Source organism: Buteo buteo, chromosome 26 (assembly GCF_964188355.1).
Source record: "Buteo buteo chromosome 26, bButBut1.hap1.1, whole genome shotgun sequence".
In the NCBI taxonomy this organism is placed as follows: Eukaryota; Metazoa; Chordata; class Aves; order Accipitriformes; family Accipitridae; genus Buteo; species Buteo buteo.
Genome location: NC_134196.1, coordinates 2,174,324 through 2,187,883, shown reverse-complemented (window position 1 = coordinate 2,187,883; position 13,560 = coordinate 2,174,324). Strand labels below are relative to the sequence as shown.

Genomic DNA, 13,560 nt, shown 5'->3' with positions numbered 1-13,560 from the left:
TTTCCTGTCATGTAAAAAGATTGTATGCAGAGAGAAAAATCAGTGTCTTAACAGTTGGAAGAAATAGTGAGTGGAGAAGGGAGGGGGAACAGGTAATGGTTCTGCCAACATATGTGCTGAAAGATGGGTAGTGAGGAAATTGGCAAATATTACTCGGGTATCAGCTCATTTGTCTGAAGGACTACAACAAACAGATCTGTAAATGGTTGTATTAAGCAGTATGGTTTTATAAAGATGTTAACTCTCTTTTACCATGTCTGCACTGCAGACTGAATTGTAGGGTAAAGATATTAAAGCTTCAGTTTTAAAAGCGGTTTGTTATGGCCAGCATGACATGAGCTAAAATTAAGCTTGACATGGGCAAGTTTACCTTGCTAGTTTTAACTAGTTTGTGTTAACCTGTGTAGAATTCCATGATCACATACATTTCGGTGTGTGATCTAGAAGACAGAATATAAGTTTACAGTGCAGACTAGCTTGAATTCTCTGCCAATAGATGCTTCTGTTCTGTATTGCCCTACTCCAATCCGCTTTTCTGATTCTTTTTTTCTTTATTGCCCTACTCTTACTGGCTTCTCTTTCTGCCTTACAGCAGAGCTTCTTTAAATGTTTTTATAGCCTTTTTTGCACAAATTTCTGAACTGAAAACAAGTGTCCAAATAGACTGAGAGGCCATGCTTTGTCTTTAACTGTTGTGAGCCCATGAGGTTTGATATATCCCTCCCTAAAACTGAGAGCTAGCAGGAAGGCAGAATCTTACCTGTGCAAATTTTTGAATGCAGAACTTTTCATTCCAGTCTGTGTAGGTCTGGGATAGACACTCTTCTACTCTGTTTGTTCATCTGCTAACTGAAGGCTGAATATTTGGGGACGGATTTTTATATAAACAATCTTGTTATCATCATGCATTTTTATCAATCTTTCATTTACGATGAAGCATCTCTATCAGTATTAATATGATACACCACGGCTATAGATGAACTCCCCTGGTATTTTACTGGTGCCATCTTTATAAGTCTGCTCTGTGCATATGCATTGTTAGACAATACTTAAAGACAGCCTGCGCCCTCTTTGCTGAAGTAATGCAAACATGGGAGATCATGTGAGAAATTATAGTGGACAGGATTTACAAGTGTGTCTGAACATTGCAGAGAAATTTATATAATTACACATTTATTGCATATAAATGCTTGTTGATTCATTGTAAGTTTGCAGATCTGGATGGCATAGTAGGTAATCCTTTGTTGTAATACTAAGTAGCATAATTATTCCTAGCAGAACTTTTAATCAAGGTTTTTACTTTTCATTCCATTTTTTGTAGACAAAAAATTATTTCACATACAGTAAGTTAACTAGATGCATATAACATGCTTGCGTTTCTTTAGAATGCTAGGAAAATTCCATCTTAATAATTAACTTTCTAATTGTTAGTTGCAGGCACATCATTGTAAAGGTTTACTATAGTGCATTGAAAAGGTGAACAGATGATTATATTTGGGGATCTTTGTAACAGTGTTAATGTTGTCTCCCTCCAGATCACAAGCTTTTAATCTTATTTTTAGATACCATTCTTCGATGATGTAGGAGCAATGACGCTTCAGTATTTTGATTCATTATTTCAAAGGGATAACCTTCAGAAATCACAGTTTTTTAAAGGGCTACCAAAGGTTCTGCCAAAACTACCTAAGGTATGTCTGTATGATGTCTTGAAATAGTTTAAAAATATGTGAACATCTGTTAACATTCTAAATCTTGGAATGCTGGATTTTGTGTAGGACTGTACCATAGTAGACTGCCATGAGACTGTCAGAATGGAGTAGTAGGAAAGAAGGGAAGATTAGAAAATAATTGGTGTGGAAATACTCCTCAGCTATCAATAATTCTTTAAATGGAACATGTCAAATTGTGCTATCAGTACGTGTAAGGCACCATCATTTGCATGTCCTCTTGTAGTTCATCCTGCTTTGAAAGGGAGGTGTCTTCCCTCCACTTACAAGGCTTTCCCTTTGTTTCCAGTTTTTATCCTAGCTCTTTGAAGTCATCTTGCCACCTTTTCTCCCAATAAGATTGCTTCAAGTTTTTTCATAGCCAGGCAGTACTTTAATGTTGAATGATGCAAAGCTTCCTTCCCTGAACAGACTAAGTGCTTTCTTGTGCTAGCAGCGCCCAGAAGCCTCAAAGGCAAATGTCTGTCATTACAGATTTCTTCTGTGTAGAGTTAGACACTATGTCTAGACTGACTCCTTTTCCTTTTGTGGTATTCTTTAATTTATATAAGGCATAATGCATATGCGATAGAAAAATAGTATTAGTTTAATACATAATAGAATAGCTGAGCTTCTCAACCATTGTGTTAAATTTCTTTATTTTTAATTCTGTTTTGAACTACACAGTGCAAAATTCAGACTTCATGTTTAATACTCTTTTCTTTTTAATTTAGTAATTTTTTCCTTTGATCAGAAATCGTTGATCCTTTGAATTTGGAAATAGAGGGGATGTATTTCACCTAACTTTAGACAGCCACTGACAGACCTAATCACCTTTAGGGCATTTTTTTTTTTTTTTTTTTTTGAAAGTATATTTTGTGAGGGAAGGGACTATGCCCTTGAACTGTGTATTTCTCTTTATTGACTTCAAAAGCATTTAAGGATGTCTAACTCTACAGTAGACATCCACAGTGTAAATACTTATTTCTTAGCAGAATCCCATTTAGGGAATGTACCTGGAGTTTTACAGGGAGGTATAGTAGGATTATGTGTTTGTTAAGTGAGTGATGGGGAATAGAAAAACTGATTATTTTCTGGGGGTGATAGGGTCTTTTTTAAGGGTCTTTTTTAAGAAAGCATATAGAATAAGGTTTTCGTAATTCATGTATGTGGCTGAAAGTCCTATTTTCTGTACAGTTAGTTGCTTTTTGTTGACCTTTGCAGTTGTTACAGTCTCCAGTTATGTTTTGAGCGCAAACAGAGAAAAGTAAGCAAAGTAGCACAGTGTAAATTAGCTAGAGTGTACTGTGAAAATAAGAGTTCAAAGTTCAAAATTGTCTGTCTGCTTTTTTGTAAATAATTAGGTTAATACAAAAGCTGTTTAGCCGGCATGATAGTAACTTACTGCAATGCAGTACAATCGGATGCATTCTTGCTTTTTTTCTTTTAGCGTGTTATAATTCAGCGAATTTTGCCTTGCCTGACTTCTGAATTTGTGAATCCTGATATGGTACCCTTTGTCTTGCCTAATGTTCTCCTAATTGCTGAGGAATGCACCAAAGAAGAATATATCAGGCTCATTCTGCCTGATCTTGGTCCTGTTTTTAAGCAGCAAGAACCAATCCAGGTATGTTAATATTGTTCAGATTACAATTTTTCTCTTTGGTGTTTTTTCCCCTGAAAAATGACTAATTGTTCTATTTCCCTTTTCCAGCTTCACACTGATTGCCCAGCCTGCTCTATAGTTGTCCAGGCAGTCAGTCTTCATTCATACAAAATAGATTTTTTCCAGGAAATTCACAAGGCTTCTACCCCTGCTTTTTTAGATGGGTTTTCTGAGGGTATATTTGCATTTATAGATGAGATTAGATTAGCAAAAAAGGAAACATTTAATTTACCACTCAACTGTTATTTTTGGTTGGTTGTAGAAGGTATATTTGTAAGCATTTTATCACTTACCTAGCCTAACTGAGCAGGGTTGTACAGTACAATGTTTGCATATACTCTATCAGTAGCTGAACCTATGATTTTTTTCTTTTTTCTTGTATCCAGATTGCTGGCACTGGGATCATGGGGTGGAAAAGTTATAACTTTGACACTTCTTAAAAGTGTTGTTTATTGATAATAATAAAATAGTATTTATTGGAGGGCTGTGCGCAAATTTCTGAATTAGTTTCATTTTGACAAATGTATTGTGTAAGTAAAATATGCTTTTTTCTGTTGTTTACATGCATAAAAGTAGTAAGACATTCTCATTATTGTAAAGGAGCAAAACATTTGCATCCTTTTGTCAACACCATGTGCATGATGATTCCTGAGAATTCTGTCACTAAGTTAGGCATTGTGCCTCCACAGATAAAAGGCAGCTACACATTCCTACTAGCTCACCTTGTTTTACTGCAGGATGCTATTATTTCTCTGCAGAGCACTTAAGGGGCAAGATAAACATAGGAGTGAACAAGAAGATCTTTTATTTCTGGGTTTCAGAAAACCGGATCAGAGAACTCTCATTATACTGGGAAGGGGGACAGTTGTGTAATTGAGAATACCTCAGAAAATTAGAATTACTTAATGCTGTTTACTTTTGGTACACTGAGGCTTTATGTTAGCTTTGTTGTTGTTTTGAAAAAATTAAGCATCTAACCAACCAAAAGCCAGTGAACATCTTATTTGTGCCGTTTCATCCTAAAAGGTAACATTGTGTTTTGCTACCTTTAACATCAGATTTGTGAGACAATCCTCACAGCAAAAAGTTTGTCTCAAAGTTATATCTGGAGCATAATGGGCACAAAAGCTGTTTTATTTCCTGAGAAATGAGGGAAGCAAAATACAGACTTGGGGTCAGCTCATAAAGAGCAAGCTTTGCAAAGTTTTTCTCTAGCTTTCTAGATACTGTATATTAAATTCTTATGTTGACGTTTTTAATGCACACTAAGTACTAGATGGCTTTTTCTACCATTATTTCTGTGGTCTTTTTAGTTTGGCAAAGTTTAATCTTGGACAGGTTTTCAAAGTTAATATACCAGCAATTTAGGAAAAAAAAAAAAAAAAAAGGTTCAGGCTGCCAGAGGACAGAATTCTAGATCTGACTGTCTTTGTGCAAGGCAAAAATGTTCAGTTCCTGAGTGTTTGTAACTCATGGAGAGGGGCGGACGGGGAAGGTGCCAGTGTTTCTTCCAAACACTCTCTCAAGATGTTTTAGATTTGTATGAGGGGTCTGTTGCTTGGCTTTCATAGGCTACTTGAGTTAGGAAATGAATGTATCATAGGGAAGCTGCTGTAATTCAGTGTGAAGAAATTATTATCCAGTGTTCATAGTGTCTTTGTGTGAGGGAATTTATAATATGAAAATGGAATATTTATTTAAACCAGTCATTCACTTCATACTCTTGGAGTTAGCGTGGAGTAACGGGTGTGCTGTAAATTAACATCCTAGCTTACTATGACATAGCTTCCCAGTGTAGACAAACCCTTAATTTATATCTAGGGGAATCTATAGAGAATTAGCATATGATGTGCTGTGAATTCATATTCTAATTCAGTACACCAAAGCGTACCCTGACAAGTACCGGGCTCTGTATTAATGAATGAAGCACATCTTTAGTGTTACTGTTTAAAGTGCAACTGCTGCTGCTTGCTTATTAGCTGGTGTGTGTGAATCTGTGACTGTTAAAATCTTAGTTTCTACTTAGATAGATAGAAAGTATCAAATATGACCTTAGAAAGCTAAAAATAAAAGGGATTCATTGGAACAGCATGAACCACTTTCTAGTTAAAGATGGTAGAGAGAGATATCAAAAGCGATTCAGCTTTATGTTATCTTAGTTGAAAAGCATTGACAACCCGTGGAAAACAGCTGAACTGCTTCTGTGAAATCTAAATAACTATATAGTACAATGTTTAACTTAAAAGTAGTCTGTTACATGTTCAAATGTCTGGTTCTTATTTTAAAGGAGCTTTTCTAATTGTTAAATAACAGGTTTCATTCATGTCCTTTTCAAATTTACAGTAACAATCAGACTATCCTCCAAAACTATACATTTAACTCACATAGAAAATGTCATGTCACAGTATTACAGCGTTGCTACATGAGAGAAGAACAGTGTTATGAGCGCATGTAGCTTTGAAAGAGCCAAGTTTAGGACAAAATAAAAATTCTTTATTCAAGAATGATTGTAAAATCTTAACTTTACAACTGGTCTGGTCCATCTCACCCTATTCTCCCAAATTTGGGGATATTGCATCAGAATTAATGTTCATGGAATGATTGAGTGAGTATGTGTGTGTATGTGTACAGTTTAGGTAATTATAAATATACAATTAGGAAACACACATTAGCTGCAGTTTAAAAGAATTTCTTTTTCTTCCCTGTAAAGGAAAGCAAATGAAAGGGGGAAACTTGTAATGTGGTCTTAGTACACTTTTATTTCTACACTTTGATGCTTCTGTTTATTTGACATAGAAGCATGAAATCTTTTCCTCCTATTAAATACTTGGCTTTTTATTATTACTGTGGTACCATTCACCATGATTTATCCACCTAGACTAACCTATTTTCTAAAAGGAGTCTAGATAGCAATGGATAGTCAAAGTCACCTGTAGCACATTGTCTCACTTATCTGAGATGAGACATGAGTCTTAAGAGTTACATCACGGTCTGTATTGGAGGCTGAGCCTGGATGAGTAACTTAGAATAGCAGCTAACTTTTAGATGGCTAAGCCTAAGCAAGGTGAATCCAATATGTAAATATGCTATTCTAGTGTTGCTTTTTAGGTTAACGTGATGTGAATTTTTTTGTTTAGGATTTGTCATTTTATGATACACAATTTCCCTGTGAAATAGAATAAAGGTATTTTGTGTCCATATAGTAGCTGTAACATTCTTTTCATTGTGTCTCTATTTTGGTTCTAGATACAGGTGGAATACCGCTTTTATATGTGAAGTTGTGATCAAATGCTTTGAGGGGACGGCATTTGAGCCATAGTTTTTTGAAAGTTTAGCTTTTTCAATAGTGATGTGTGTATAAAGATTTTCTGTGGGTGGATTTTAACAAAAGACCATGTTGTAAATAGAAACAAGAACTCCTTCCGTAGCCGTTATGATATCTTATTCCAGAAGGATTAGTCTAGAATATGCATATTTTGTTTGATTTGTATTTGCTGTTTTTAAAATGCAATAATATGTCAAAGTGTTTTTTGTCTTCCATGCCTTCAGGCAAGCAACATGGTAAGTGATCACATTTACTGAGTTACAAGAAAACTTCTGAAGTTTTTGTGATATGATACAACACACTTTAAATTTTAAGTATGTGTTTCTGGAGTTAAAACTTTTGGCTTCTGAATTGTCTTTCTTTTAATAGATCTTGTTGATCTTCCTGCAAAAAATGGACTTGCTTCTAACCAAAACTCCACCAGATGAAATAAAGAACAGTGTTCTACCAATGGTTTATAGAGCCTTGGAAGCACCTTCAATTCAGATCCAGGTATAGTAACTGCAGCCTTTATTTAAAACAATTTTTTTCTCTTTTCTTTAAGCTGGTGTGCCAGCTTTTTGTATATGCATGTTTTTGTTTACTTGAAAAAAAAAAAAAAGCTAAAGCTGAGCAATAATCCTGAATTTTGAAAGAGAGTAATGTTTTATTAAAGAAAACTTGTTTTAGTAAAATGAAATTTAGTTCCCTTATTTTCCAGGGAGTAACCACTTGACTGTTGTTCTACTGCTCTTATCCTAAATTCCTACTAGCCGCGATAGAAAAAAGTAGGATGTGCATTTATACTACATTGCCTGTGCAGCAGCAAGTATGCAGGCATGCATGCTCTTACCAGTCAATGAGAGGTGTCTTATTCTGAGGTTCTACTGGTAAGAACACGCGTGCTGACCTTGGAAGACCTGATTTGCTGTAAAATCATATTAATATACCTTCTGGTGACATTTTTATGTATCCATATTTTAATTTTTCTCTTTATGCTTTCTCTACCTTTCTAAGGTTCTTCTTTGTTTTTTTTTTTAAAACATTCTTCTACTGGAATTAACTTCCAGTTACCCAAAGGCATTCAAGAGTGGGAGGGGGAGGTACACAAACAAAATATTTCTTAAAGAAGGATTTGGATAATCAGATGTGACTTTTACCTTTGCAAAGCCTTTGCAATATTATAGAGAAAGGGTTTTGTTTCTAAATACCTGGCGTGAGTCTCTTTTTCTGCATTAGTAGTTTGGTTACTCAGGTATTTCTTTGCAGCATATACTTAATATTGCTGTCTCTTATTTTTTTGAGATTGGTCTGAAATTGGGTATTTTTTTTTCTCTATTGCTTAAGTATATTTAATCTAGATATGCTCCTTTATCTTCCAGCCTATCATTATGATGCTGCAGTGTTGTTGATAGTACTCATTCAAATTTGCTTGACTTATGTAGGAAAATGTTAAAGTTCAATGTAATAAAAGCAGGTTTTTATTTAAAGGTGTGTTGTGAAAATGTAAGATATTCTTGTAATCCAAATATTTTACTATAAATTTATGAATACTCTTTTTTTGAAAACTATTTTCCAATGTTCTGCATACATATCGTGATGCTTTATTATTCTGGCTATTTTTAAGTGAGTCTGATAGATTAAGGTCAGCTTAGATGAACATGATATTTCCTTAAATATTTCCTTAAAAGAAAAGCTTAAGAAGACATTTTAAACTAATATTGATCTTGAGTAATATTAGTACTAATTTTATAATAAACTTGCATGTTTCTTTTTAAACTTATGCAGAATTTTTTTTATAGGAGCTTTGCCTAAATATAATTCCTACGTTTGCCAATTTGATAGATTACCCATCAATGAAAAATTCATTAATTCCAAGAATTAAAAATGCATGTTTGCAAACTTCCTCTCTTGCTGTAAGTATCCTAATAATTTTATCTGTCACTCCTCAGAAAATGTTGTTACCTTTAATTATTTTGGCTTTTCTGCTGTTGTGTCTTTAAATTAAAGCCCATCAATGTGCTGTTTTCTTTTTGAAAATTTTTTTTTTTTACTTTTTACAAATACAAAAGCAGTGTTTAACAATTTTTAAAGTTGTTAACAACTTATTGTGTTAATAATACTGTAAAAATTCTTGAAGTGTATTCCACAATAATATGTGTTAACAGTGTTTGTCATGCAGAAAAGCCAAGGCTTTGTGAGCAGTGTGTAACTATGTGTATTTTTCTTTTATGACACAAAAGAGGTTTTTTAACTTGTCTTGAATTTTCAGGTATGAAGGTTGTAGTTTCAGTAGCGCCTGTTTTCTTCTAAGTATGAGTTCTGTAAGGGTTTTTTTTTCCTTAGGCAAAAATATAGTAAAGAGTTTGTTTAATTCTTATCATACTTCACAGGTCCGGGTAAACTCACTAGTGTGCTTAGGCAAGATTTTGGAGTACTTGGATAAATGGTTTGTGCTTGATGATATTTTGCCCTTCCTACAACAAATTCCATCCAAGGAACCTGCAGTGCTAATGGGAATTTTAGGTAATTAATACTTTCAACTTTCTCCTCTTCTGTGCTTTGATGTTGTAAATATGAAAGCTTTCTATATTATCATTGATAATGTCTACATAGGGTATCGCTAAAATGACTGCTAAAACCTTCCTGTAAGTATGCCCCTATTCAGTTACCTTATGTATTGCGTGTACTTCCGAACACTAGTACATATATTGGTAGTCTTCAAGGCCCAATGCAGTTCTGAGTACTCATTGCAGTTCTTGGGCTGTGACGCTTTCATGGACTGTATGGTCCATGCAGCCAGAGAGGCTGTTTTCCTCAAAAGAGTGTGTGGTCTGTCTTCTTTCAGATGCTGCTGGAGGTTTTAAGATGTTACTATTGCCTTCTCTTACCACTCTTGCATGTCAGATACTATAAATGATTGTACACAAATCTGCTGCTCTTCACTGCAGGTTTTGGTAGACTCATTTTGTTGGACATGTAAGCAAACATGGCTGCCTTTGCACTGAAATAGAGCATGGTCTGGGTGAGGTTTCACAAAATAGTTGACAAACCCTAATGGCTTGTTACTTCTGGAAGGGGGAGCCTCACTCCCAGTTGTGCTTTCCTTGTGCCGCTCTGGTGCTTGCCTAACTCAGGATGTGTGATTTTAACAACTGGAATGGGCTCAAGGAGACCAGATGACCAGAGTCACTACCAAGAGGTGTCACTACGTGGCCATGTCTGGAAGACGGTGGCCATTTCTCTTACTGACAACAAAGTAGTAGACAGAAGACCATTTGTAACAACAAGCTGAGCTGTACTGGCAGCAGCCCCCATTAAACACTGTAATAATACGTGATGGTAGCATTATTTTGATTTGCTCAAAATCAGCAAGAGGGCATCTATCAGTACAAATTTAAAGGTGCCCGTTTCCCTTAATCCTTGCAGCTTTGACTTGTATTTGCTGTCTGAGAATGAGGGACGGTATATCTTTTACTTCAGTTGTATTACTCCTGAATTCTATGTGGATACAGTGGATAAGTGAACCCTAGTTTGGAAATGATGGGCTGAAATCAATTTTATATACTTGGGCTACTTTGTTCACACTGTTTACTAAACAATTTTTGCTATTTTGATGTTTTATGTCAGGTATTTACAAATGTACATTTACTCATAAGAAGTTGGGAATTACCAAAGAACAGCTTGCAGGAAAAGTATTGCCCCATCTGATTCCTCTTAGTATTGAGAACAATCTTAATCTCAATCAGGTAGGAACATGACTATGTTGCATGCTTTTACTTGATAAATTGGCAGAAAATAGATTTAAACAGAGAAAAATTCATACGCTACCGTATGTTTCTGTCTGTTGTAAAAGCAAACAAACAAAACCAAAAAACCTGCCAGTATTACTGTATTTGTGTGTGTAGAGCTTGTTATTTTTCAGTGGATTTAACTTATCTAGTATAAAATTTCAAAATTAATACTATCACCTTCCAAATATCCTGCAAAAGCAGTTAGCCACTAACATAATTACAATGCAGATTAAAAGCTAAAGTGCAACTTAATGTTTCTTCCCTTGCTCTTGTTTGTAAATGTTGCAGATAATATAGGAGTGCAATCATAGGAATTTTTTTGAAAATTAATCTGGTAATATTAATCTGTGGGTTTTTTGTCTGGGTTGCCCCACTGTTTGGGGTTTTTTTTGCAATACATACTTTTCACTGTTTTGAGTATACACTCTGCTTGTAGTTGGGTATCTAATGGAGGATATGAAGGTGGAATATAAATCATTTTAAAATGTGCGGTTTATCTGAGACTGTGTATTGTAAGTTTGATGAGATATTGCCTTTTAAGTTATACATGTCTGAATTCCATCACAGCAAAATCCAGACTTCTTGTATATTTCTTTTACAGTTCAATTCTTTTATTTGTGTTATAAAAGATATGCTTAATAGATTGGAGGCAGAACATAAAACAAAACTGGAGCAACTTCATGTCATGCAAGAGCAACAGAAGTAAGTGTTTCTTTACATGTGTATTAGGGAAGGAACAAGTGAGCAGAGATAAATTTCAGTTAATTTTTTAGCAAATGAGAGAAAACTCTAGCCATAGCAATAAAAAATCTAGGTAATTCTTACTTCAGTAGTTGAGAATTACCTCAGATAAGCACAGTTGTCAGCTGAGATTTATTAGTCCTAGAATGATAATAATATTGTGATGTCAATGGTTTTATAGAATAAAATCCTTTACTTTTATACAGTTCAGTCACAGTTTATTATTTTGAGTCAATAATTTTTAATTAATTCATTAAATGTAAAAGTTCATACTGAGCTCCACTAGTACAGTTTATGTCTTGCTTCTGTATGTTAAGTTGCTTTTCTGTAGTTATTGGGAACATTCACCATACTGGAGAAACGTAAACATTGCAGCCTTTTAGAAGGCAGTGATACTTGAAGATATTTAGAGCTATTTTATGGAGTCTGATACGAGGTGAGATTTCTGAGTCAGATTATCTTGGGCTACCCAAAGTCTGTGTCACCCCGTTCAGAAGGAGGAACTAAGACTGTGTGAAATGATCATTAGGAAATCTTTACTATTTAGAATATTAACATTTTCCAGTCTCCTGCAGGCGTTCTGTAAAAATGGCAGTGCTCTCATAATGCAATTTTTTGGTATTATTTAAATGCAGAAGAATAATCTGCATTGCTGAGTTAGTGTTGTGGATGTGACTGCAAAGTTACCTTTTTGTAAAATGTATACTCTGCATTATATAGATCTTTGGATATTGCTAACCAAATGAGTGTGTCTGAAGAGGCACGATCTAGTAGTACAAGTAATCAGGTAAGCAACAATATTTTATTGCGTTACATATAGAAATTTGAAATTTAAAATTACTTAGTCAATATTTATGTTGCATTAAATTATAACATTTCAAATAACTAAGTTTTGTTTCTTTGAACTTAAACAGATTGACAAGGTGTTTAATACTAGTGGAACTGACCTTCTAACTAGTACATCTGATACTAAAGAGAATGAGATGTCATCAAAACAGAAAAAGGTGTGTTTTACTTTGTTTTTGGAATCCTGTTACATCTGTCTGTTTAATACAAGGCTGATACTGTTGCGTAAAAAGAGTATGTGTAAATATTTACCATATTTAAAGCTTTAAAAGAAAAACTAACTGCTTTTGTGTAGCACAGCACCATACATAGTCACATGTGAAGGTCCACTGGAAAATGTTCAAATCATATCCTTGAATTTCTATGAAAGCCTTTGCTTGAAAATAGCTTTGCACAAAGTAGGCAGCATTAGGATTATAAATTTTTGGTCATTTTCTTTCTCCTTAATTATAGATTTCAATGAAACTGAAACTTCAGCAGTGGATTTAGATAGGAAAATCAAAATAGGCAACTTTTATGATAAAATCACAAACAGAGAAGACACTAAGATGCAGAATTTCATGTAGTAGCAGAGACTAACATTTACCTTACAATTCAGTTAAGTGAAAATGAACAGTCAATACGGGGATGAATACAAAAAGCAAAGAAAAAGCATGACATGACAGAGAATATTAAACTTAAGTATAAACTACTGTAAAATTCTTTTCATACTATTAGTTATGTAAATGGCTTCCCAGAATCTATACATTTTATCATTTCCATTTCTAATTATCTGAACCCTCTCACTAATTTTAGACTAAGGGGGAATGATTTTATGATTTTATTCTTCATCGTTAACAAAAGTAGAGTTAAAATCCTGAAAAGCCTCTTAAGCAATCTTAGAATAAAGTTCCCTTTCCAACTCCATGGTCAGTTGCAGTTCTGTATCAAGTGCCAGTTGGTAACCATATAAAAACAAAAACTGTGAAGAACACTTTTTCTTATGCCCAACATTAAGAAGACAAAGCTAAAATAGTTTTGTTGTGATGCCTCTTTATTTGACATCTGCTCAAATTTCTCATTATGCTACTTAATATTGTATTTATTTGCTTTAAGTACTTTTTAGCAATATGATAAATCTTATAATTTTGTGCTTATCCACTTTCCCTTTTGTGAAATAATATGTATTGTTCTACCACATATTATTGAAATGGCAGTGCTATTTGTGAAATCAATGTAAGAATACCCATTCTGTGCAACTTAGTGTCAGTACTTTCCCTTTTAAAGGCATCACTTACACTTGAAGAGAAGCAAAAGTTAGCTAAAGAACAAGAACAGGCACAGAAACTGAAAAGCCAGCAACCTCTCAAGCCACAAGCAACTGCAATAACACCTCCAGTGAAGCAGGTGAGAAAGAACAAACTACGGCAGTGTTTCCGTTAGAGCTGTGGTGCTTTTTCCTTTCAAGTCTATGCATTTAGCATGTTTTTCTCCTGTGAATCACCTTTATTTTCACTAGTAGTG

General features: G+C 34.5%; 1 protein-coding gene across 4 annotated transcripts in view; it reads left to right on the top strand.

Moving 5' to 3' along the window:
* SCYL2 (SCY1 like pseudokinase 2) overlaps positions 1-13,560 on the top strand; it is a 38,794-nt gene that overhangs the window by 18,731 nt on the left and 6,503 nt on the right. For all 4 annotated transcript variants that reach the window (XM_075058187.1, XM_075058184.1, XM_075058186.1 and 1 more), the window contains 10 exons: positions 1,563-1,688; positions 3,157-3,333; positions 7,067-7,189; positions 8,479-8,592; positions 9,070-9,202; positions 10,307-10,425; positions 11,072-11,172; positions 11,932-11,998; positions 12,126-12,215; positions 13,324-13,443. In XM_075058187.1, coding sequence (XP_074914288.1) covers positions 1,563-1,688; positions 3,157-3,333; positions 7,067-7,189; positions 8,479-8,592; positions 9,070-9,202; positions 10,307-10,425; positions 11,072-11,172; positions 11,932-11,998; positions 12,126-12,215; positions 13,324-13,443 — 1,170 coding nt within the window. The remainder of the gene's footprint in view (positions 1-1,562; positions 1,689-3,156; positions 3,334-7,066; positions 7,190-8,478; positions 8,593-9,069; positions 9,203-10,306; positions 10,426-11,071; positions 11,173-11,931; positions 11,999-12,125; positions 12,216-13,323; positions 13,444-13,560) is intronic.